The sequence below is a fragment of the Rhinolophus hipposideros genome, assembly GCF_964194185.1.
Source record: "Rhinolophus hipposideros genome assembly, chromosome: 1".
Lineage (NCBI taxonomy): Eukaryota > Metazoa > Chordata > Mammalia > Chiroptera > Rhinolophidae > Rhinolophus > Rhinolophus hipposideros.
In genome coordinates, this window is record NC_138047.1 from 18,715,650 (window position 1) to 18,743,083 (window position 27,434).

Genomic DNA, 27,434 nt, shown 5'->3' on the forward strand with positions numbered 1-27,434 from the left:
CCGCCGGCCGCCGGGCTGGCGGCGCCGAGCCCCCTGCGCGCGGCACATGGGGCGCCTGACCGAGGCGGCGGCAGCGGGCGGCGGCGCTTCGGCTGCGAGCTCGGCGGGGCCCCCTCCCAATCCCCTTCCCCTCTCGGCCACCTCCCCCGGCTGCGCGGCCACCATGGCGTCCAGCGAGGAGGACGGCACCAACGGCGGCTCCTCGGAGGCCGGCGAGGAGAGGGAGGCCCCTGGCAGGAGACGGCGCCTGGGTTTGGTGGCCACCGCCTGGCTCACCTTCTACAACATCGCTATGACCGCGGGGTAGGTGCTCCTCGAAGGGCCCTGCGCTCCCTCAGGCCCTTGGCTCGCTGCTGTCCCCCGATATTCCGAGCCTGGGACACCCGTTGGGCGGCGGGGCGCGCCGGGCTCTGGGGGCGCGCGGGTGGAGCGCGGGGGCACGTGCGGGGCGGGGTGGGCGCCGCGCGGGGGGCGCGGGAGGCGGCCGTGGGGGAGGGGCGCGGGCGCCGCGGCCGCCGGGTTGAATGGAGCGGGGCGGGGGCACGGGCCCTGCTCGCCGGGCATTGCCTAATACGGTGCACGGCGTGGCGCGGCGGCCGCGGGGCGCGGGCCGGAGGTTAAGTATAGACCCGGGCAGGAATGCGGGGCCGACCCGCGGGGGAGGCGGCTTCGGCGGGGCAGACCCGGGCGCCTCCGCTGCTGCTGTTGAAGAAACACCCACGTCCAGTCACCCCGGAGCCCGGAGCTGCCGGACGGGTGGCCCCCGGCCCCTAGTGTGCATTTCCTGCTGCAGCGGATCGCTGGGCAGTTTTCTTCATTGTTAATGTCACCACGGTTTCTTTTCTTTCTTTTTTTTTTTTTTTTTTTTAAGCAATAGTACTCCGTAGAGCTTCATGCTCGGGACAGTTTTTTTTTTTTTTTTTTTTTTAAATACCTTGCCTTATTGAAGCGTGGCATTCGCGTCTAGCATCTTTATGTCCCCATGCTCCATTACTGATATTCTGTACTTTTATTTTTGGCTTCCAGTTTGACTTACACGTTAAGGTTACACAATGACTATCGCTCTACAAAGGGCTGTCAAAGTGACTTACGAGTCGACTGCTTTTCAAAACCTGTTAAAGAACATGCTCTTCCGTTTCTAAATTGCATTGCCTTTAAAAAGAAGTTATTTTCATTGTCGAATGAATCTTACTAACCTATATAAATGTCGGGGAAAGTTGAAGAAACTTTTATAGAAAGTTTATAGAAAAATGTGATCGACAAAGCTTTAACAAATCATTTGGCACAGTACTGAGTACCTATTATGTGCATAATCCTGAATACCAAATACAGTTCATAAGAAATACAATAATTTATTGAGGTCTTACCATGTACCACTTTAGGTGTTACCATCTCATTTTTAGTCCTCTCCAGTCCTGTGAGGGGTACATGATATTATATTTGATAGATTAGGAAACTGACGAGCAAAGAGGTTAGGTAACTTGCTCAAGATCAAACAACTAGCAAGTGTCAGATTTGGACTTCAGCCCAGACAGTGACTCCAGAGCTGTTTCTTCTTCACCTTTCTGCTTTACTAAATCTTATAATCTTGAAAGAGAAAACGAATATATTCAAAGCAACTGGAGGACAATTGAGTACCTACTAGGCCCTGCTACGTTTAGATATAGTAGGGGCTGAAAGAATTCTCTCGCCTCTGTAATAGTCTCATCCAGTTAATAAACATTTTTGGAACACCTGCCATTTATTAACTGGTCTGTGCCTTCCCTTTCCAGTCCACTCTCCTTTCTGAAGGCCAAGTTACCTTAAAAAAAAAAAAAGTCAATGCACAACTCCAGTTTTTAGCCTTCAGTGACCCCCGTTTCCCTCAATTGAAGGGATGTAGGCTGTCTGTCATTCAAGGCCGTTTGCAGTATGCTCTCTGACTCCCCTTTCCAGTTGTATTCCATTTGAAATCTCCTCCAACTCATGATGCCCTCAAAGCACCGTGCATTTTTATTTTCATGACTCTCTCCATCTTTGCTCAGGCTGTTCACTCCTATAATATCTTCCATATTCTTCCCATGACTCCTAAGCAGGCCACCCTCTTTGAAGTTTTCCAGGTCTCTTACCCAACCTGGAGCAGAATTAAATGTTCTCTCCATTGTGTTCTCATACTTTATTCCTATCCTTCCTACCTACCCCCAGCAATTTACTGCTTGTCTGAAACTTATGAGGAGGTCACCTGTCATTTTCATCTCTCTTTATAGGCAAAGGTAACTATAATCTAATCCACATAAATAACTCTTTGGAGGTTTCCTAGAGGTGTTGAGATTTGAAGAAGGAACAGGACTTTCATATGTAGAAAGTAGATATTTCAAGTGAGATAAATTCTGGAAATAGGCATGAGATGTGAGAAAGTTTGGTATATTCTCTCAATTTAATTGTAAGGTTGATGAATAATGGCAAATAAGGTTGGAGAAGTTTTGGAGTCGGAAGTGGGACACAAATGTCTACATTTAACGGGGTGGATAGCAGAGGTTTAGCTGAGGGGTTTTTTGTTTGTTTGCTCATTGAACTTGCTTCTTTAGTTTTTCTCTTAGCAGAACTTCGAAGTGTTTATTGGTGTTTTTTTGTAATAGTTTTGAAAACAATAAAATAATATTTAAGAAATAAATTTTTTACATAAATGTAGAAAAAGAACTTTTGCCTAATTCTATAAGCTTAGCACAGCCTTTCATTTTTCCTTATTATCTTCTATAAGAATATCTAACCTTCAGGGTTTTATTCAAATCTCCATTCTCAGGAAGGCCTTCTTTGGTTATCTTCATTAAAATAACTTCTCCCACTTGAACACTCCGTTTCTCCCTTGCCTGCTTTCTTTCCTCTGTCCCACTTATTGGCATATAACTGTACAATGTATTTTACTAACTTGTTGCTTTTTGTTTGTCATCCCCCATTAGAGTATAAGCTCTGTGAAGCATTCAATATATATTTATTGTGAATGAGTACATATTCTAAAGCATTATAGTTGTATCATCTGCTCTATTATGTATTCTATTTTCACTTACTATTCTATCAAATATTTCTATATAGTTTTCATAATTATAATCTTTCATGTTTACATAAAAGTGCAGAGTTAATGTACAAGAACAGATTACTGGCTTTTTTATTTTTTATTTTGTGTTTTTTTTTTGTTGAGAGCCCACTGGCCCATGTGGGAATCGAACCCGCAGCCTTCGGAGTTAGGAGCATGGAGCTCTAACCACCTGCGCCACCGGGTCGGCCCAACAAGAACAGATTGAATTATGCCCCAATGACATTTTGCTTTTATTTCTGTTGAACTCATTGTTTAGGATGAATTCCCAGAAGTAGAATTACACATTTAAAAGATTCATTTGGTATTTGTTCATAATAGGTGCTTCATTAAGGAAGTGAGCATTTCATTTCTTTTTGTCCCTTTTTTCTTTTCAACAAATACTTTTGAGGCTGTATATGTTACATGCATTGTCCTGGCTAAGAGACATGAGTAAGAGACATGAGATTCATATTTTAGGTCCTGTCCTTGAAGAAGTGTAACTTGAGGCATTTATATATTGCTCTAAGAAACAGATGAAATAAGTCTCTACAGAGATGTCAGGTTAGACAGGTAGGGAGACTCAGAGAAAGCTTTGTGGGGGAGACCACAGCATTTCAACTGAGCTTTGTAGGATTTCGTAGGCATAGATGGGAAAACAGCATGAGTTGGGGTACAGAGGTGTGATGTTACTAGACATGCTGTTGAGGCAACAACAAGTGGGCTTAGTGTAGGGTGGGAAATGGAGATGGAGGGGCAGCTTGGGCCACTGCAAAGGTTTTAAATGCCTTGCTAACGTGTTAGGATTTAATCTGTAAACAGAACAGGAAGGTGTTGATTAAAGGTTAAGTTTCACTCCTGTTGAACTGGATAACCTCAGATACGTTACTTCACCTCTATGACCCTGCGTTTTGTCATCTGTAAAATTGGAACAGCACAACTCTGCTAGCTTATTACAAAGAATAAAGAGATGATGGATAAGAAGTGTTCGGCAGGATGCCTGACACACAGTGGATGTTTAAAAATGATAATTCGTATTCCTAGCGGTTAATTTAAAACCACACTTCTTACAGAAAGAGTAACTCTTTCAGATATTTTCACAGTACACATAGTGTGAGTTATTAGAGCACCAAACCCAAACCCAAGGTGCAAGCATGTTTTCCAAAATGTTAAGTTATAAACGTATGCTTTATTCCCGAGGAGGACCAATCCGTGTACTGGTCTACCACAACTTGTTTATCCATTCATCTGTTGATGGACATTGGGATTCTTTCTAGTTTTTGTCTATGACCAATAAAGCTATGAACATTCATGTACGGGTCTTCGTATGGACACAGGTTTTCATTTTTCTGGGGTCAGTACCTGCGAGTGGAATGGCTGGATCATATGGTAGTCACAGTCTTGACTTCTTAAGAAATTGTCAAACCGTTTTCCCAAGTGGCTGTACCTTTTCCATTTCCATGGGCAATAAATGAGAGTGCCAGTGGCTGTACATTCTCACCGATGCTTGGTATGGTCCGTTGTAATTTTAGACATTCTCATAGGTATGTTGTGTTATCTCACTGTGATTTTAAGTTCCATTTCCCTAGTGACTAGTGACACTGAGCGTCTTTTCATGTGGTTGCTTACCAATTGTATATCTTTGGTATAGTATCTGTTCAAATTGTTTGCCCATTTTGGTTTGGTTTTCTGTTATTAAGTTTTGAGAGATCTTTATGTAGTCTGGGTACAAGTCCTTTACCAGATATATGACTTCTCAGTATTTTCTCCAGGTTGTGGTTTGGCTTTTTATTCTCTTCACAATGTCTCTCAAAGAACAGATGGTCTTAGTAAAGTCCTGTTTATCTGTGTGTGTTTTTTCTTTTATGGACCTTTCAGCTTAACTCTATTGGCTTGAGTGTCTATGTGCAGTAAGTTGAAACATGCATTGGCTGCTAAACAAAAGTTTCAGTTTAGCCTAGGAGAGGAAATTTAGAGGTGTCAGTGAACAATATCGGAAAGTACAGATGATATGAATGTCAAAGACCACTACTCGTACAAGCCTCCAAATGATTACTTTAAAGGAGGTACCAGTCACTAACCTGTTCGAAGTAAAAGAAATGAACTCACTGGAATTAGAAAGGACCATCAAACCGTAAAGAAGAAATGATAAAATTAGAATATCATTTTTCAATAATTGCTGAAATAGTGGGTCTGGGCAATAATCATCAATGACTGCGCTCCCCAGAGAAGTACACAACACAGTCTATGAATTAGCCTGGAATTGAACTATCAATTTACAGGAATTATAGGGGACAGAAGAACATAATAAATGACATGTGGGTATCTGATTACCAAAACCCAGACTGTGAGTAACTCTGCAGGACAAACCACTCAGTGTCTTCAATATACAAATTACAAAAGAAGACAGGGAGGAAGAGATGAATGGATGGATGGAGGGAGTGAGGGGAAAGCTGTAGATTAAAAGTCATAAAAAATAGCAACTAATTACAAGGTATAATTTTTATTTCCATCATGATTTAAAAAACATTATGAGACAGTTGAGGAAATTTGTATCCTGTTTTCTGATTTAAGAAATTATTGTTAGTTTTTAAAAATGGGATAGTGGTATTATGGTTGTTTATTAAAAATAATCCTTTTAGAAATGCATAATAAGCATTTATGAATCATAGGCTGTATGAGTTGATTCAAAATAATGAAGGGTGGAGCCGGTGGGGAGAGAAGTGAATAGAGGTTTGGATGAAACAAGATTGTGCATAAGATAATGATTGAAGGTGGGCAATGGGCACTTTGTACCATTTTCTGTATCTTTGTATGTGTTTAAAGTTGTTTGTAATAAAAAAATTTTATTAATAAAAAGAAGATATAGATGTAGATAACTAACTTCTTCAAGGAGCAGGAGGTGGTCTCCAAGAAATCTCAGGGGAGAGAAGCACGAGGAGACAGTCCCTCTTCCCATCACGTTTTTCAGGGTCATTGCAGATGAGAAGGTCCTGTGTTTCCTAAGTGATGGCATGTATCTCCTGTCTTAGCACTTTCTGTTTGTCTCCTTGTACTAACTGTGTTCCTTGAGACAAGAACTATCTCCTATTTATCTCTAATTCCCCAGCATCTAGCACACTACCTGGCTTAGCCATACAGGTTGAACCTGAAGGTGAATGAATAAACAATTGCAGTAAGCAAGCAAGCAAGCAAAAAACCTAAATATGGAGCACAAGTTTATATTCTCCAAGGAGAGTGTTTTATTATCAAGGACTGAATGTATCTATTTGGGCTCATAATGATAATCAATAGCTCTGCATATTTAAAAAAAAAAAAAACAAAAAACGAAAACACAAGAACTTTTCCAGAAAAGAATTTCTAGTTGTAGAAGTTCTGGTTGTTTTTGGAATTACTTTTGGTTTCGTTACAATTACTAAATGGATGGATGTAGGAAATAAAGTTAGGTAAATGTAGGGCCCTTATGAGAGACTGATTGTTATGCCTTGTAATGGTGGGCTTAGGAAGTGAGTGCTGATTGGTTCAGATTACCGTGTTTCCCTGAAAATAAGACCGGGTCTTATATTAAGGTTTGCTCCAAAAAACACATTAGGGCTTATGTTCAGGGGATGTCATCCTGAAAAACATGCTAGGGCTTATTTTCCGTTTAGGTCTTATTTTCGGGGAAACATTTACTGAAAAACAGAGAGGTTAGCATAGATGGTTTAATGATCCTTTCTAATCCCAGAGAGTTAATTTCTTTTATTTCCAACAGGTTAGTGATTGGTGTTATCATAATACTATACTAGTTGGCACAACACTGCCACCTATGGAGCAATAGGAAAATTTGTTATGATGTTACAATGTGTGGAGTTTTATATAATGCTGTTTTTATAAAATTGCTGTTAAAATAAATCCTTTGAGGAATTCTTTGGTAGGTTAATAATTACCTCTCAAATTACTCTTCTGTAAAAACCTGATTTTGGATTTGCCTTAAAAAAAAAGACAAGTGTATGGAAAATGTGCATTAAAACATCTTATTAAACTTTTTGTTTTGTAGTATGGGGACCTGGGATTGAAGATAATGAAATCATAACATTTTAAACTTAGAAAGTCCCTACAACACCATCCAAATTAGCAGTTACAGGTTAGTCCAGCACAGACCTCAGTGCGGCTGTCATATGGGGTGACACCTTCAGTTGAATTCAGTAAAGCCGTGGTGTAGTGGAAAGGAAACAGCACCGGGTTTGGAGACCTCAAGGGTTCTATTTACAACTCGACCGTTAACCGACTCTGAGACTTAGGATAAGTCACTTGAGGTCTCTGCATGTTGATTGTCTCTTATAAAATAGTGGTCTTCAAACTTTTTTGATAGCATACTCCTACCAGTTAAAACATTTGAGCACAACTCTCCATATAACTTTTAAATTTTCCTTATACTTTAAATACATGAATTACTAGAATGTTCCAAGGCACAGTGTATACTTAGAGCCAGACCAGTACTCTGAGCTCAGTGGTGAGTGTAGGTCCCAGGTAAGTGATTTTATCACCCTTGCTGCCTATTTCCACAGCAGCAAAATGGGGTAATAGTAGTCGCTACTTCACAGGGTTATTGTGAGGATGGAATATTAATATGTTAAATGTATATTTAAAATAGTGTGTGGAACATTGAAAGCACTCTGAAGGTATTGTTGTCATTATCATTCATGTTCCTACATTCAAAAGTCTTTGTGACAGTTTGAGATACTTACCTGACTTTTTGTCGTCTCATTAAAAAAGTCATGGCTTTCACCTCAATGCGTGCTGAGGAGCAGCAGAAGTGTCCTTGTGCCATTTTCTTACTGTTCTGCATAGCTTGTATTTTCATCTTCAATCAGTAGTTTTTTTTTGCACGAGTCTTTCAGCCATTTGTCCATTTTATGACTGTTCTTTAATTAAAAAGTTAAACCTGTATAATAATTTTATAATTCATAAATCTTTTTATCTAGACACTTTGGAGACCAATGATTTAAAAGCCTGGGGTAGCTATTCACTTCCATGGTATATTATTAAAGATTTTTTAAAAGTTACAGATAGTGTAACTTTAAAAAAAAAAAAAGTTATGCTTTTGTAATTGTGAGGGAAAACAAAAAAAAAATTACCTTTCGTCAGTAACTCTAGGAGGTTATAGAGTAGGGTGAGAAAGCTGTTCTCCCCAAGTGTAGTTTGTTTTAAGTTCTCTTGATTCACAGTATAGAATCTATATTTAATGTGCAAATATAAATTGAAAAGGGATAGGCATTTCTCTTTTTAAAAATTTTTTGAAAGCAAGCATATGCCTGACCTTCTATATGTATCCCCTCTATGGCACCTCAATTGTTTTTAATGAAAATTATAAAAATATTAATTCTTATTAAAGATTTTTAATTATAATTACATGTAATTATATACTATGTATTTGTATAAAGTACATTTTTATACACACAGCTTTTTACCTTAAGAAATCTTTATATAATTGTTTGATGTTTTATAATATAACTTCATTTTTGGTAAGAAGCCTGATTTTTTTCAGTCTGTCAGTTAATCTGCTGAAACTGAAAATACAATGGGCATTGTTTAACATTTGTATGTAGTCGATTTCGAATACTTGTATGTTCCATTTATCCCCTTGTAGAATCAATGTAAAAATAATGTTTGTCTTTCCTTCCTGTGGGGTTTTAATAAATAGAATAATGAACTGAGAACATAATAAAACATACATGTTATCACTGTATAAATTATGGCATTTCTTTTCAGGAAGTCAGTGGTAATTATTTTGATAGAACTTTATTATAAAATACTTTTATTTTTCTCTAGGTGGTTAGTTCTCGCTATTGCCATGGTACGTTTTTACATAGAGAAAGGAACACACAAAGGTTTATATAAAAGTATTCAGAAGACACTTAAATTTTTCCAGACATTTGCCGTGCTTGAGGTAAGTTTTCAATGATGCTGTTTTTCTATCATTGTAATATTTATTGGAACATTTATTTGTTGAGCAAAATCAATCATATTTTGCTGATTACATACCACCTGTGGATTTGTTTAAAACGGATGTTGACAGGGATTAATTTTATGTTGTACACTACAGCTTTGTGATTTTCTTTTTTTCATTTGCTTACAGATAGTCCACTGTTTAATTGGTGAGTTTTGGATTTAATTCTTATTTTTGGTACTAATTGCCTTGAGGACAATGGTTGACTTGTTTTTCTCTTTAAGGAATTGTACCTACTTCTGTGCTTGTGGCTGGGGTCCAAGTGAGTTCAAGAATCTTTATGGTGTGGCTCATTACTCACAGTATAAAACCAGTAAGTGACATGAACATGTTCTCTACTTGAGCCTGCAGGGCAGCATTTTTATAAAAGGAATCTGAAATATTAACATTGGTATATTTCAGGAAGCAGAATTGTTGGACAAAAATGGGTTGGGTTTGGATTCACGTGGGATTGTCCACTGACTTGGTGAATTAGTAGAATCATTTTAAAACACTAGCAAACCCAAATATTGGCATTTTATATTTATAAAATGCCAAATATTGGCATTTTATATTCATAACAGATTCTCCTCTGATGTTCTCCAGTTTTTGAAATTAATATTCATATTCTGTCAAATAGTTAAAAAGAAAATTTTCTATTGAAGTTACGTGTTATCTCTTTGATTCTGTAATTGAAGTTGTCGGTGTAAACAGTTTCTTTCTCCTCATTTAGTATTGAGTGTTATAGCCACAGACACACACACACACACAAATAAATATAGTTCTGGAGATCTGAACAAATGGCAAACACTGAAAATTAGAAAGGTTAAGGAACTTAGGGAAAAATAAGCATATTATTTATTGAGGCAGAATTGACTCTAATTACTGGCTTAAACCCTTTAAACAAACAAACACCATGCTTACTATATCAAGGCATGGGGCCTTTTAAACCCATGACAGAAACATTTCCCAGATGGGCCCTTCTGACCTTCTTGACAGCCTCTGGAGTCTCTTGTCTACTTGAGGACAGATCTCTGGCCTCCTTTCCATTCCTCAGATGCCTTTCTTGTCTCCTTTGCTTGGAATGATACCTAACCTCCCTTCTATTGCCTGCGAGACTCGCCGGCCTCCTGGGTGTGTGGGGGCACAGATCGCTGACCTCCCTTGTATTGCTCTGTACTTCAGCCCTCTTGACTGGTATCTTTCACTCAACTTACTCAATCTACCTGGTCCCTAACTGGTGACGGCCATACAGATAGCAATGAGCACATGTCACCCTGAGAGGCAGACATTTTTATTCAGGCAGATAGTCAGAGAGCCTTGCAATTTAAAAGCAGGACTCCAGCATTAACAGACTGAAAAGCAGACTGTTCCAGACCAGCAGTGAATATAACAGCTGGGCCAGTACCACTAGGAGCCTGAAGACTGTGGAAGCAGAAAGACAAGACAGGGTGGCCAACGTTAACTGGAGAAAAGAAGTTTAAGAGAAGCTGAAGGGTGGCTAGTCCCCAAGAGAAAAAAGATCCGTCTGCTCTTTTTCATCCTCCAGAGGATCTGTGCAGTAATACTACTATTTAATTTTCTTCGACAATGGCTTCCCACTGGCACCTTTCCACCACTCTCTAATTAATTCAACCAACATTTATTGAGTGCATTCTATACACCGGGCACTGTGTATAATTTATAGATTTACAAAAATGAGCCAGGCAGTCCCAGCTGTTGTGTACTGGCTGTTGAGAAGTGAGGGGCAGTCATACAGATGTTGAATCATTCAACACATACTAATTGTGCATCTATTCTGCGCATGACGCTGTGCTGAGATGTGGCTGTTCATAATACAAATATGGTTCCTGCCTCGTGGAGCCTATAATTGGGAGAAATGCTAAACAAGTAGTTGCACAAATAATTGTTTCATTATATTAGTGTTAGTGCTTTGAAACGAGAGACCTGTAGCCCTTGCAATATACATACCTGGGAACTTATCCCACCCTAGGGACTGAAGGAAGGCTCCCTGAGGAAGGGATGTGTACCTTGAGCACTGACAGATACACAAGAGTTAGGCGGACACATTTTTATACAAATTGGCAAGTGTTACAGATGTGAACAAAGGACTGTGAGAACAAGGAAGGTGAGCAAATAACTGCTCAGGGTGAGAGGAGGGGTTTGGGAAAAGTTTCCCAGAGGGTGTGATATTTTAGCTGGATCTTAAAAGAAGAGTTGAGAAAGGGTTTTCTATAGGAGGGAATAAGGAGTAGCATTCTAGGTAGAGGGATGTGTTGCCTGTGTTCAGATACAAACATGCAGAAGATATTCTGAAAATAACACAAAGTTTAGTGTCACCAGAGAGAGAGGGGGTGGCGGGGTGGTGGGGGTGGGTTGAGTGATTATCCATCGAGTTAGAGAGACTTCTGAGCTTGAATTGTAAAGAACCTTGAGTATCATTGTCATGCTCAGGTGGGAGGATTGTATTTTCTCCTCTTAAGCCGTGGGGAAGCAATGTCGTTTTCAAATCACAGGACTAGTTGCTTCCAATTATTGTTTACATCTTTGTTTTGCATTTAAGAGAAAACTTCCATCCAATGAAGATAATAAAGAGTGGACGGACTTTTTTGGAGGCTGTGACAATAGTCTGGTTGAGAGACGATAAGGCCCTGGATTAAATTGATGGTACCATGTTTCCCCAAAAATAAGACCTAGCCAGACAATCAGCTCTAATGCGTCTTTTGGAGCAAAAATCAATATAAGACCCGGTCTTATTTTATTATAAGACCGGGTCATAATATAATATAATATAATATAATATAATATAATATAATAAATATAATATAATATAATATAATATAATATAATATAATATAATATAATATATAATGACTGGGTCTTATATTAATTTTTGCTCCGAAAGACACATTAGAGCTGATTGTCAGCTACATCTTTCGGGGAAACATGGTAGCAGGGCCCAAAACAAGTGGACAGATTCAGGAGTTAGTGCTATGGTAGAATGGGTCTGATTTAATGTCTAATAGAAAGTCGCAAGGTCGGGTTGTTCCCACACTGGTTTTGAGGGGGTGATGTTGTCCTGGGATGGTTGAGTTACTGGGATGAAGGGTGAGAGAGAGAGAAACCAGTAGAAATTTGGCCATTCGTTTGCTTAGGACATATTGAAGTTGCGTGTTTGTAATGAATTATGTAGCGACTGTGTTAAATTTTCTCTATTGCATCTGCCTAACCCTATCATTCCGTTATAACAAAAGACACATTGTAAAAAATTAAGATAAAATACCTTCCTGGAGGAAAAAGTTCAAGGTTAAACAACACTGTGGGTTTCTCTGTCATTCTGCAGATCCAGAATGAGGAGAGTGTGGTGCTTTTTCTGGTTGCGTGGACTGTGACCGAGATCACTCGCTATTCCTTCTACACATTCAGTCTTCTCGACCACTTGCCATACTTCATTAAATGGGCCAGGTGGCGATGTCTTGCAGCTTAGTTTCTCACAGTCCTGTGCATGTGTAGTTTTGTTGCTGTGCTAACACCAGAGAATTAAAATTTGTGATGCCAGGGTGCTGTTGTTTTTGGTTTTATCAGTGTTATAACTTGCATTGTAAAGGCTTAATTTAATAATCCGAAAGGACTCATAGTGATACCATGTTTCCCCGAAAATAAGACCTAGCCGCACGATCAGCTCTAATGCGTCTCTTGGAGCAAAAATTAATATAAGAGCTGGTCTTATTTTACTATAATATAAGACCCAATCTTATCTTATATTATATTATATTATATTATATCATATTATATTATACTATACCCAGTTATGTTATGTTATGTTATATTGTGTTATACCTGGTCTTATAGTAAAATAAGACTGGGTCTTATATAATAATAATATAATATAATACCGGATCTTATATTAATTTTTGCTCCAAAAGATGAATTAGCGCTGATTGTCCAGCTAGGTCTTATTTTTGGGGAAACAGGGTATATATTGTGAGTGAAATTAATACAAGACAAATTATATTATTATCCTTAAATACTTAAATAATTTTTGAATTGGCCATTCATTTTTTAAAGCAAAATATTTTTCGAATTATAGTAAACTGTGCCCAAAATATGACATTTTGTCTCGTTTAAATTATTTCAATATTCCATCTAGTATATCCACAATTTTTGGTATACCTATATACATATATATCCAATGTCAACTTTTTTGTGTTTTAAGTAGCAGAGACAGACATTTTTAAAAGTCACACTTATTTGAAATTGTAATATTTAGAATGGGGACAAAATTTATATTTCAAAGATTCTAAATATGGGGTCTGATAATAAAGTTCGCGAACTCATCCTAGAAAAAGTGCTATATACCTCATTGCTGAATATCACTCTGGTCACCTTTGAAGTGTTCCCCTTGGGAAGCTATGCACCAATGCCAGGGCCTAGTCCACCCTTCAAAGCAATTTGGAACTCTTTTTCTGGAATGGCGAACAGAGCTGTCATCGTATTACCCTGGATGTCCTGAATGTCATCAAAATGTCTTCCTTTCAATATTTCCTTTATGTTGGGTAAAGAAAGAAGTCACTGGGGACCAGATCAGGTGAGTAGGGAGGTGTTCCAATACAGTTATTTGTTTACTGGCTAAAAACTCCCTCACAGACAGTGACATGTGAGCTGGTGCAAGAGCCATGAATTGTTGGCGAAAAGTTCAGGTCGTCTAACTTTTTTGCGCAGTATTTCCAAATAGTAAACCTGGTTAACTGTCCAGTGGGTACAAATTCATAATGAATAATCCCTCTGATATTAAAAAAGGTTAGCAACATCAGTGCAACAAATTCACGAACTTAATTGTCAGACTTCATGTATCTACCCTAAAACAATTTTTAAAGCAAAAGACGTTTTATTCTTTTTGAAGTTTGAATTCTTTGAGCAGATGTTACATATTTTTTCAGACTTTTTTATATTTTCTAGCTCTTTTTTAGACTTTTGTGGTTTGGCATTTTGTATCTTAATAAAATGCTTTAAAATTATAATTTCAGCTTAAGCATACTCTTGTCTTAAGAAGGTTGCCCTACCATTTATACGTATTGGATTCATTTTATTTGTATTGTACTTGAAAACGTACTCACTTTTAGCAATTGGGACTTTCACAAGATTGGTGGTTTGGAAGGTTAGCTGGACTCTAAGTCTAGTGCCATTTTACATGACCTCAGTGAGTTTTTTAGACCCCCAGTGCTTTTAAAATACTAATTCATGATATATCTCTTTTAATTTGCTGTAGTCATATGATTTGTTTGCAGAAGATAATGGTCTTTAATGCTTTGTCTGTCTGCCTTTTGGAATGCATTTGCATGTCTTGAATTTCTGGAAAAGTTCACCACTCTGGCACTGCATGTTTAAATTTGCTGTTTAGAAATCCTTTGTCAATTGCCTTAATGTTAAACAAGGTAGTATAAAGTCTTTCAACTTTGAGATGAATATGTTAGCATAATACATCACATCAATTCATCATCATCACGAATAATTATATTTTTGTGTCAAAAATCTTAAAGAGCCCAACCATCTCTACATATTTGCCAACCACATTAAGAAATAGTCTAAAATCATATTTGTACTTATGTTCAGATTTTGAAGCTATTGTTCTCAAATAAAGCTTCACTTTAGAAATGATTATTTATTTATAAATAGCTTGCCTACTGTGACGATAGAATATAATTTGATTCTATTTATGTGTTAGAAGTGTTCCTAGAATAGTCCACTGAGTAAATAATTGTATATTATGTTTTCATATTGATTTCCTTTTTAATTTAAAAACTGCGTTCCCTTCAAAAAAATTTAGGTGACAATTAGTAATCTTTAATGAAGCATTGTATCTTTTTCTGAATAGATACTGAAGTCTTTTAAAAATGCAAATGAAGTCAAATCAATTATATAATTTCTTCCCATTTATTAAAAATAATCACTGCCTTTAAAGCTTTAAACTAGTTTATTCTAAGAGTGATTTTTTTCTATTAAAGAACAATGCTATCTCCCCCCATATCTGAGATTCACAAAGTTAAAAAAAACAAACCTTAAATAAGTTTGAATGTTTTATGTGAAAAGGAAATATAATATGTTCAGTTATTTGATTTTAAATTGACATAGGAAAAGATTGATTAAAATGATATACAGATCATTACACAAGACTGGTAAGAAAGCAGGTGAAATACTGAAGAAAAGGAGGGGATAAACAGGACAGTAAAAGGAATCCTTTTTCTTTCTTTGTCAGTTAATCTATTTTGGCAAATCTGTCCCCCTCCACCATCTCTTATCCTTGTATATTCTTGGCATATAGGAGTACAGTGATTTTTAAGTTGTCTCCAAGCTTCTTCTGCCATATTGACAAATTTGACTTTATAAGTATTTCTTAATGGCAACAAAATGGTTAAGGAAAATGTGGATCTTTTTCCACCAAAATTTTTACTTTAATTTTCTGTTACATAGTGACTGACTTAGAGGAAAAAAAATTTTTTTTTAATGGACAAGGGTCATTTCCTTGGGTTCTTGGGGCTCCTGCTGCTGGAGACCAGTAGACACTGGCAGACGGTGGCATGCATGATGCCTGGCCTGCTCTGTGTCAGAGAACCTGCTACAATCCAAATGGACAAATTGTGATTTTGGATTTTGAATAGAACTTCCTCAGTGATGTTTTAAGCAAGCTAGACGATTTTTTAAATGTGATAATTCAGGAAACTTGTTTTGATATGAAAGCAGTTTCAGACAATATCTTCATTAGGAGTTATGATGCTTTAGGTAGTGTTGTTAGTTTTCTGAAAAAGTAATTCTCTTTTAGTTAGTAGCCACATAGGGTTTTCTAAATGCCTCCAAAGAACTATTTTGGTAATTTCAAGATTTAGATATAAAATTAGAATCATAATGGGTCTTTGAAAGCATAGCATTTGAACAGTAAATGACTATCTTTTTAGGGGAAAGCAGGGGAAAATAATCAGTTATGATTCGGGTGTTAAAAAAGTTACTTTTACAATACATTACAGTACTTACATATGCTTTACAACACAATACTTACATACTTTGAAATAATAAACTGCATGTATTAAAAATGTATACAATTATTACAATACTGTAAAGTAAGTTGAGTTCTTATTTTATTATGATCTTAGCAGTTAAAGTGGAAACTGCTGTGAGAAAAAAGGATGATAAATTAATAAATAAATGATTAAAATAGAAAAAATTAACCTTTTATGTGAGGTTATTGTAATTATGTATAGGCAAGAGGATTTTTAAGTCGAAATATAGTAGTAGCAAAAGAACCATGATATAAAATCAGATACTTGTTCTAGAAAAATAATTCTGTGTTTTTCTTTCTCCAGATACAATTTTTTTATCATCTTATATCCTGTCGGAGTTGCTGGTGAACTCCTCACGATATATGCTGCCTTACCATATGTGAAGAAAACAGGAATGTTTTCAATAAGACTTCCTAATAAATACAATTTCTCTTTTGACTACTATTATTTTCTTCTTATAACCATGGCCTCATATATACCATGTAAGTATGGATTTATTAGTACTTTGATTTAGCATACACTGGGACAGTTTTTGGAAAGATGTCATAATCGCTAGCTCATAAGCAAGGACAAATATTGGCTTACAAGTACATTGAAACCTCTGTTCAGTTCCACATGTATTCATAATTTAAAATAAGAGCAAACGAGTCAAAAAGAAGTTTTTCTGGCTTTGAGAAAAAAGGTAAGTAAATTAATGCACAAATGATTGCCTTCTCAAAATTACTTAAAAATAATCTTAGTATGATTTATTTTTAAAGAAATGATAAAGCATACATCAGTGAACTATTTGCAAGCATTTAGAGTTATGTATCTGAATAGAAACATTTTATACGAGAAAATTTCAGGTGATTTCTATCTATTCATTAAGTATATACTTGGAAAAATCATCTAACAGTACGTTTTAGTCTTATGTGTGTTGTTCTGTGCACTAGAAAATAATGAAGCTGCTTTTCTTAAACTATTTTGAACAATTCAGCCTCTTCACTAATTTCTCATCACTTTTCAATAGTTGCAATGAATTAGTGAGGCTTTACTCGCTTCATTGAAATAGTAGTGCTGTATTTTTAGGTCAAATGTTTTATAGTCACTAGCAGGAAAAAGGAAGGTAAAGCAAGGCTATTACTTACCCTTCTCAATAGGATTAGGGACTGATGTCAGTGGAGGGAAACAGGAAATGAGAAAAATTTATAGAATCTAAAATCTACATTGACACAATATGAAATATTTCATTTAAAGGGGAAGAACATAAAACTGGGCCAGTCCCTTGAGGCCTCTAACTGCTAAGCTTTTCCAAAGTCAAAATTGACTTGATGGTCAGGTAGTGTTTTTATTCCTCTCTTCTTGTACCATTTCAGCTGGACTCTTATCATATTATCCACCAGAGCCAGTTCAGGAGGTCTAAGGAGTTGGTATACCTATAATTCTTATTTATACCCCCTGCTTTTCCCAACACTTAGTGAACACACCTGAGCAGAGCCAGACCTGACTTTACTGTCTGCCATATCATACTTGCAGTTTCAGATAGTGGGTTTCCCTCTTCCTCATGACCACTGACACATCTCCACAGAAACCCAGGGCCTAACAAATCGCAGTATGAAACTAGCAAACCAGTAACTTTTGGGTACATGTTTTTAGGTGTCCTGGGAGATGTAGGCTCTGCCCTCAGCCAGTAGCAGCTTCTCAGTTTCCTATGCTGATGTTTAGCTGAGAGGCCCACTTGGTGGAAGATCCGTCAGCCAGGGGGCTGTTTGCCACTTGATTATTAATATTAGTAGCAATAACCGCTAATTTTGCTTTCCTTCTTAAATACTTTGCTAATTAAAAGGACTTTTGTGAGTACTTATTTTAGTATTCAAAAGAAGTAGTATTTTCATTTATCCATGAGGACATCACAGATTAGAGAAGTTAAGTGAATGGCTTAAAAATCACCCACCTAGTAAATAAGGTCAGGATTTGAACTCAGCTCATACTGCGACTAAATTACTCAGAATGTTATAGAAGCATTTGAAATCATTGGTCAATTGGCTTTAAGTGTATATGACCTGAATATGTTTAGCCCCTCAGATATAATATGATGGTTACATTTATCAAGATGAGTAATAATGAAAAACAAACAAAAAAAATCTGTTGTGCATTTTTGCTCCATTTGAGCTAAGTTCTAAAAACAGTTATCCAAAGTTGCCTAAGCAAGATATTCGAAACTTGTTTTGTCATTAGCTTCATTGGTTTGGTTATTCTGTTCATCATTTTCGGCCATGTTTTTACATTTGTATTGTTTATAGCTGGTGTTCATTTGTTCATCTATCACCTTTTTTTTTCCATCTACCGACTTATGCACTATAATTTAAAGCACTGGTTCAAAGTGGCTCAAAATAATTTTCCGAATTTGATAGGACAGATGACCATTTGTCTGACCGACCTCATACATGTACATTTATGTGTATGTGTATAACAGACTTCCTTTATATCCAGGCAAGAGGCACTTCTGCTCTGGGTTCTGTCTGGCCCTCCGCCAGTCACCCCTCCACACAGGACCCTCCCCCGCTTGTAGATCACACTCTGGAAACCTAGGACCATGGAATTTGCCACCCAAATGGCACTGAGTGTACATCTAGAGTCTGCATAGGACTCTTTCCCAATCTGTTCTCCTGAGGAGTAACCATGTCACCAGTGTACACAGCCCTGAAATGAAAGGGTATCTAGGGGCAGCTGTTTGTGTGGGTTATAGATGGGGGTATGGGTTGTGTGGGCTTGGATATCCACACATATATTCACGAGACCCCCTCATGGTACAGGACAGCCAATAAAATGGAGAGAAGTGGACCAGGTAGGCAGCTTTCCTTGTGCTGGAATGTCTGGCACAGTATCCCAAAGTATTACAGGATACTAAATTCAAATATGACCTCCCAGGTCGTTGTGAAGCTATATTTATCAGTGTATTAAAATTTGCTCAAACCCCCCCACAACTTATATCCTTAAAATGTTTTGGCAGGTGGTATGTGGGCCTCCATTGGAACTCTTACACTGAGCTCTGTAATATTGGGGGTAGCAGTGGGGTCTGAGGTACTTGCTCTCAAAGTTTGCCATGTTTAAGAGCTTTCAACTGTACATAATTTCCAACAATAGCATATCTTTCTGTGTTTTCTTTTTTCAATTCAGTGTTTCCACAACTCTATTTTCACATGTTACGTCAAAGAAGAAAGGTGCTTCATGGAGAGGTGATTGTAGAAAAGGATGATTAAATGATCCCTACAAACAAGGTGCTTTTTCCAGAATAACCAGGATTACTTGAGTCCAAGTTTTAATAACAAGAATAAACAACTTCATGAAATATTACAGATTGTATGATTTCTTCAAAAATAACTTGAGACACGTGGTATTTGCTAATATTTGTCTTCACATTCTGCCAGGTCCATTTTCTACAAGAACTATGCAACTATTTATCAACTCCTGTATAGGTGTTAATCATTAAGAGACTAATCGGTATATTACCTACAAAAAAGCCTTTCATTAGTTTTTTTCTTTTTACTAATTTTTTTTTGCAACATATGCTCAAAGCTTTTAAAGTCAATATTTAGAAATTAGTTTAATGATCTAACATTATAATATCTGCCAGTGATATTTATAAATGAAAGTAAATACAGAATTATAACTCGTTAATAACATATTGCTATTTCTTGAACCCAAGATTGATTTCTTTCAAGTTATAAAGCAACATTTTTGATTCATAACAATTTTTGGAAGCATGGATATAATTTACTATGGTATGGCTTTTGATACAGATAAAGTAGCCGTATTAAAAAATATTCAAGGAGATGTCACAATTGAAAAATATTCTTTGAATATATATCTAGGCTATTGAAATTAATTGTATATCACTAAGAAAATTCATATGAATTAACCATTCAAGGACAACCTTTTCAACTGTAAGGATTTTAAGGGATTAGAAAGAATGGAGTATATGCTTTTGCCTTCCTTAGAAAAAATAGTAACATTGGGTCTGGTCCTAATGTTATACTCAGAATTCTGGCAAAGAAAGGCTGCTCTCTACCATGGAATCATCTCACAAAAAGCTCGTTATGATAACCCTCTGTGGCACTTAAGCAACGAGAAGTTTTGAGGATATGATCTGAAACAGACTCATTTGAGTCTAAATTCCGTTGAATAGCAAAAGTCTTAATAATAAAGTTCCTGTCTACGTGTTTGATAGAAAGACTCATTGAAAGATGAACTTGAATGCTGCTCAAATTCTTAAGTAGGTCCTTTAAATTGTTCCTCTCATGTTAAAGTACATTGCTTTACTGACACAGTTTAGAGAGAGGACTAAATGCGTAACTTTAAAAGAAAAGGAACTTTTGCCTACTATAGATATGCAGATGTAATTTGGGCTTGAAATGTTCTGTATTATTTGTATATACATTGACACATAAAGTTACCCCTTAGAATTTTTCAAATTATTTCATGGGGAGATTTGTAGTTCAGAGCATCGTTTTGCAAACTTTCATTTTAGATAACTTGACTTTTAAAAGGTGCTATTTTATTACATTACCTTTTAATATTTCCTCTGCAGCTGAATGTTTTAATGAGCAGTATGTATTTGGTTACTAATTCTTAAAATGCTGATGTTCATTCTTTGCTTACGTGGCTTGCTTGATCTGTTTTCATCTTGAATTTTTACATGGAAGACATTTGCAGGGAATTTTTATCTTTAGTAATATGGTATAAAAAGTTCACATATTTATCTTGTTAGATGCCTGTCTTTTGGAAAACATTTCAAATCCTTTTCCTAAAATTTGAATTAATTCAACTTGTATTTCCTTCAAGCAGCTGTAGTGCTCTTTCCCTCCCCCCCAAGTTGTGGAACGTCTCGAAGTAGGGATTGTGATTACCTTTAATAAAAATGAAAATGCATCAAACTATTCAGTGACCTATATTAATATACTCATGATGTTAGGTTTAGTTTATCTTCAGTATCTCCCATTGCAGCTAATTCTGAACCGTTCTTTGTGTGAAAATAAAGTGCTTAAACGGTACTTTTGTTTTAAAAAGAGAAAATATTTGAAAGTGCACTTGTTTCCTGTGACTGTATCTTTGGATTTTTCCTTAAGTTACCATACCTTTCACTAGATGAGTCAGGGCTTGAATCAAACAGAGCTTGAATTCAATGCTGTAGGCGTTAGCTTTTGCAAAACATACAGCAAGAAATTTTTATACTAGCAACTTTCAGTGGATTTGGTGACATTCCTTCAAATTCTGGTTTTAAGTTGTTTATAGCTTTATCGCTTCATATACTATGCAATATATGCAATATGCATCTTTTACTTTTCATGGCCTTAATTTGATACTAATACAGCAACATCCCTGATAGGTATAGCTTAAAAATAGCATGCCAAAATAAGTATAAAAGAGGCATTTTCACCAAAAGCTTTTCTTACTTGACATCTGTAGATTCTCAGAAGCATTTTTTGCATCTAGATATTTAAGCATATGACTATTATGCCACTGTCCAGTGGTTCCTGATGATATATTGCAAGTGATACAGAATTACATAATCCCTTTTTCCTGCCACAAATACTTATTTTGTGCCTACTGTATGCCAAGTACTGTTTTAAGGAATTACTGTCTTCCTCCTGTCAGACCTCTCTCCACTCTAAACCTTTGACACAGTGACTAGGTTGAATTGGTTAGGAAACCACATTGCAAAATAGTTATCTGTGCTTTAACAAAGTATATTGCATTGGTAATCTGATGTGGCACGGTTCTTTGTTACTTATATACTCGGATGGGTTATATATTCGGATGGGTAAGTGAAGTGTATCAGAGCACCACTAACTAGATAACTGGTTTAAAACTTTCAAACTAAAAACAATTATTGATATGAAACTGATAAAATAAATCATTAAGGCAATGTTAAAGGAAAAAATAACTCTAAAAAGCAAAATTTAAAAATGGAGGTGTAAAATAGGAGTATTTTCCTTTAACATGCATATAGATCTGGAGTATACATATAATTGATAGGATAAAAATAAGAGCAACATAGTTTTTGTAATTTCTAATATGAAAGCATTAAGTAGAATTGAAAATTCAATTTCATATTTCTAGGCTACATTTACAAAACATTTTAAGTAGACATAACAAGGTCTTCTAGATATGAAGCTTAAAAATATATTCTACATTTTAAAGATTTTTTTCGTATCCCTGTTATAGCTTTTAAAAATATTTTTGTCACTTTTGATTTCAAATAATTTTAAACTTACAGAAAATTAGCAAAAATCTAAAAAGCCTTCATATGAATTCCCCACCTGTTAACATTTTGTTCCATTTGCTGTAGTTTTCTCTCCATATATAGTTATTTTGTGAACCATTTGAGAGAAGTTCAAAACATTAACCCCTAATTACTTCAGTGTTTATTTCCTAAGAACAGGCCATTCTCTGACATAGCCATACTACAATGATCAAAATCAGGAAATTAATGTTGATAGAATACCTTGAAATTACAGACTTTATTCAAATCTCATCAGCATGATGTTATGAACGTACAAGTTCTGGGTCCAGATCCAATCCAGGTTCAGACATTACATTTAGTTGTCATCTCTTCTACTTTGGAATAGTTCCTTGGTTTTTTTCTTCATGTTTCATGACTGACATTTTCAAAAGTATGTTGTCAAAAGTCCCTCAATTTGGGTTTGTTTGATGTTTCCTCATTAGATTTAATTTATTCACTCTTGGATAGGAATATTGATTTATTCCATTTACTGGTGATACTTTGTTGTTTTAGGATTTTTGTTTTTTAATATTTTGCTTACAGAGTAACATATAGGTATTTTGCTAACAGGAGGTGTTTGGTCTAATTCATTGGAGTTTCCCTTTGATATGAGGAATAGGTGTTTTTTGTTGTTTTTTGTTTTTACCTGATTAATATTCCTATGCTCCGATACATGAAGACTGATGTCTTTTTAAGTGGTTAAAATTTAAATGATTTTACACATGCAATTTCTAGGCATATTATTAACTCACCTTTACGTTGGCTTTTATGCCAGTATACTGTAAAACTGTGTAAGTAATATACTTTGGTTTTGGCTTAAAAATTTTAACTACAGCATTCTGTTCTACATTATTATATACTCTTACCATGGTATTCCACCTTACTAAAATGATATATAATACAAGCTGAAATTGCTGTAAACACACATTTTTTTCTTGATTTTATGATAGTGCCTTACCCCTATATTTTTAAAAGCACTTTGTGCAATTTGAAAATTAAAAATTATTCTTAAATCCACTTAACACTTTGTGGTTTTACTGTGAGGATAATGACTGTAGAAAAATGGTTTTCAGACCACACCTTCATAAGCGTCACCTTAGGACCCCAGAGTCCCTCCCTTAGAGATTTTGCATCAGTGGCTGTGGAGCTGAGGACTCTGCATTTTTAGCAAGGTGCTAAGCAGTTCTGAGGCAGACTGTTTAGTTGTCTCACCATCCTCTGAGAGAAACTGCAGTAGAGAAATACCGGAGGCAGAGGGAGATGACTTCTTACAAAGGCCATATTCAATGTACTTACAGAATGGGGAAAAAAATCAACATTCCTACATCATTCTTTATTATTTCCAATGAAAAGGAACACCATAGTTTTAAGTTTATAAAAATGAAAAACTTTGTATTTACATGGTAGGAAGTAGGAAGTCATTTTGTATGTGTTTTTAAAGCAGGTATTATTTTATAGCCATACAGTTGATCTGTCCATTTACCTAAGTCACATAGAGCATTAAACAGATAACGGTAGTAAAATCCAGGCTAATAGGTTTTTGTTGTACTAAATTTAATCACATGAAATAAATGGACATCATTACAGTTAGAAACTATGTTAAAAGATCTTTCTTTCATAGTATTATAATTGAACAGAACCTCTAGTCTTTTTTTTTTGTAAATAAAACACACGTATCTTAGGATATATTCAAGATTGTGGAAAACATATATGCTCATGTTTTTGAGAAATCTGCGTGACAGAACATAATTATAATTTGCCTGAATGATTTCTAATTGAATTGTAAGTTGACTAAAATAGATTTGTGGCTAAATTAATATGTTCAGAAGCTGTTTTATTGAGTTGAACTTTAACTGAACTTTATTAAAACCTTTACAACAGAAATTAATTTTAAGAACTGAGGAATTGAAAGATTAATTTACATTAAGTATACTCAAGAATTAAAAAATGACTTTTAAAGTTTTCAGCTGGGAGGGTGTAGATTTTTGAGCATCAAATATTAATTTTTTTTCAAAGCTTTGTCACTTGTATGTTGAGCATTTGCTCCAAAATCTGGTGTTACGTTTTTGTTCCAATTCCAAGATCAACATATATGAGATAATTTATATAATAACTGAATTTGTAGCACTCAAAGTATTTTATGATTTTTATGAAAATTAAGATATGAGCATGACTAGCGGAAAGGCTTTTAAAAATTATATTGTGAAAATGTTGGTTATTTTATAGGTTATATATGTTCATAGTTAGGAAGCATTTTTGGCCCTGTAAAATTCCTAATTAATTATTATGCTTGTAGGGTTAACTGCTTTATATTAACTGCTTTATGTAAACATACTCAGATTATTTTTGAAAAAGTATTTTAAAAATATTTTCTGTGAATTAACCTTAGATGCATATATATTTTGTAAACACTCATTGAGTTTTCTTACTTAAAAATATGTTTTTTGTTGATTGGGTAAACAGTAAGAGAAAAAAGAAATCATTACCACATTTATTCAAAAGTTTTCTGGAATTCAGGCTGAGGTATTTTAGTAACAACTCTACTTTGTAGGGAATGAAATATATTAAAGCTATAAATATTTCTTTAGCAGTAAAGAGTGTATGGATTTACTTATTGACAAATACAAAACAAATTATAAACAATACCTTAGGATCTTATTCTTGTTCTTATTTTTATTAGACTCTGATGACAGATATTTTAAAATTCTGTCTTGTCCGCCACATTCAGTGGTGGAATGGTGACACGTGTAATGCTTATGAACTGGAGTCTGGGGGTTAGACCTGTACTAGATTTCGGAAGAAATACTTAACTTTCTTAAACTTCAGAGTCCTCATCTGTATGATGTGGTAAGAGGTGTCTAAGTTGCAAGTGAGGTAACATCTATAACTATGTAGCACAGAGCTTGGCAAATATAAGTACTCAATAAGTGGTATTAATTGTCGCTTTTAATGGTTTTATGACAACTCTATTGTACCAGGTGAAATATGTCAAGTCATACCTAACCCACTTACTTCTTGGAGTAGAACTTTTAGAGAATTGTTTTGGAATAGTTTTCTTTTCCTATATATATTTTTACTTTCATCATTTTGAAAGATTGCTTATATTGAACTATTTTTCTTATCTTGAATTTGAAGTAGAAGGCTATAGTTCCGTTTAGTAGGAGAACAGTGGAAAGGAGCTACCTATACATTAGTCTCCTTTAGGACATACGTGGCAACGTGATGATCGTGTCTTTTGATGGGGAGTGTTTCAAATAGAGCAGAAGCTGTGGTGAGATACTCTCCAGCCAGCCTGGCTGCCTAGCCCCCTGGCAATGCGTCCAGTAAAGGAAGAGGGGAGCTTAGATCCACTGACAGGAGTGTTGGGGATGGAAGGATATGATCTTTTTAGATAAGTCCCCGTGTCAGCATAGTATTAATAATTTCTATGGGTGGTATTAATCAAAGAATTTAAATGTTTTATAGGTTTCTCAAATGAAGAATTCCTTAATCAGAATGCGATGAAATAATTTTGTTCGGAAATGCCTCATTAATCTGCCATTATTAGCAATAAGATGATTTTTCACAAAACTTAAGCTCATCTTATGTCCGCATTTTAAAAAATTAGATATATATCTCTGTCATCCTAAATGGTGTGCAAAATATAGGTTATAAGTGATCTTCTGTTGTTTCTGTCTGAGAAACTCGATGAACAAATTGGCTAGAATGGACCGAAGTTAGATGGTCCAGCTGAGGCAAGTTCAGTGGTTTTAGAAGGATCATTGCAACTTCTTTTGGCTGTTTAGAAAGGTCAAAATCAAACAATATAGAATGACTCGGTAAAAAAATGTAAGTTTTTCTTCACTTGTTCCCTTTGTTCCAATACTTCAATCATTAATAACAGCGTGGTATCTTCAGACCTTTGTAAAACACATCTTTCTCTTTCCCTTCACACAAACACACACACACACACGCACACATGCGCGTGCGTGCCCGCGCACACACACACACAGTTAAATAAGTGGAAGTAATCTATACATATTTATGTGATTTGCCTTGCACAGTGTCTTGGAGTTTTATGTGTGTACGTATTTGTGCATGTTATGTATTTCTTTGTTGATGGATGTTTTGGTTTACAATTTATAGGTGCATGAAAATAACTATGTCATAATGAAGTGATAATAATAATAGTAACATCAGTAGGTAATACTTATTGAAAGTTATTATGTATCAGGCCATGTGCTAATTCTCATTTAAAATTAACATCCAAATGAAGTATACATTGTTATAATAAACATTTTACCACTGAAGGACCAGTTTCAGAGAGGTTGGTAACAGGCAGGAGTACATGATCCCTTTGTACAGTACAGATGTATACCTGTAAGAGAGATTTTTAGGTGTAAAATTGTCAGGTGAAAGGGGACACCCATTTTAAATTTTGGTAGATACTGCTAAATTGTGTTCCAAAAAACTATGTGAATTCAATCCTGATAGCAAGGTGTGGAAACATCTGTTTTCTTATGTTCTTACACTAAATGTTGTAAATCTTTTAATGTTTTCCAATTTGTATTTGCCTGATTATTAAAATTGAACATATTGTCTTATGTTTGTTGGTTATTGGTATTTTTTCTGTGAGTTGCTCTTTCACATTGTTTACCGCTATTCTGTGGGATTGCTAGTCTTTTTTTATTGATTTGTAGCTGCATATGTAAGTTGCACTCACATATATGCGTGCTTTGTCATATCTGTTTCTTTCCATTGAGTGCTTGTATTTACCTTTGTTTATGATGGCTTTTGTCCTATAGGAGATTTAAATTTTTATGTACAAAATCTGCCAATCTTTCCCCTGATTTTATATTTTGCTTAAAAAGACATAGATACCTCAAATCTTGAGTATATTTTCTTTTACTTCTTTACTTTTTTTATGGCTTGTATAACTTTCTTTTCATTTGAAATTTTGAGTGTATCGTGTAGGGTAGGAATCTAATTTTATTTTTACACGAATCCCGAATTATTCTTACAAGATTCATTGAATGCTTCCTTTCTCTCACCAAAATGAAATGCTGCCAATGGTGTATTCAGGGGAACATTTCATCTCAAGGTTACTTGAAT

General features: G+C 35.8%; 1 protein-coding gene across 1 annotated transcript; it reads left to right on the plus strand.

Annotated features, from left to right (window-relative positions):
* Positions 1 to 46: 46 nt before the first annotated feature.
* On the plus strand, positions 47 to 26,926 carry HACD1 (3-hydroxyacyl-CoA dehydratase 1; the record flags this gene model as incomplete). Its single annotated transcript, XM_081068484.1, has 7 exons — positions 47 to 303; positions 8,867 to 8,984; positions 9,174 to 9,192; positions 9,269 to 9,357; positions 12,367 to 12,488; positions 16,382 to 16,560; positions 19,238 to 26,926. The coding sequence occupies 7 exons, from the start codon at positions 47 to 49 to the stop codon at positions 19,318 to 19,320; spliced, it is 867 nt and encodes a 288-aa protein (XP_080924610.1). The 3' UTR covers positions 19,321 to 26,926.
* Positions 26,927 to 27,434: the final 508 nt, after the last annotated feature.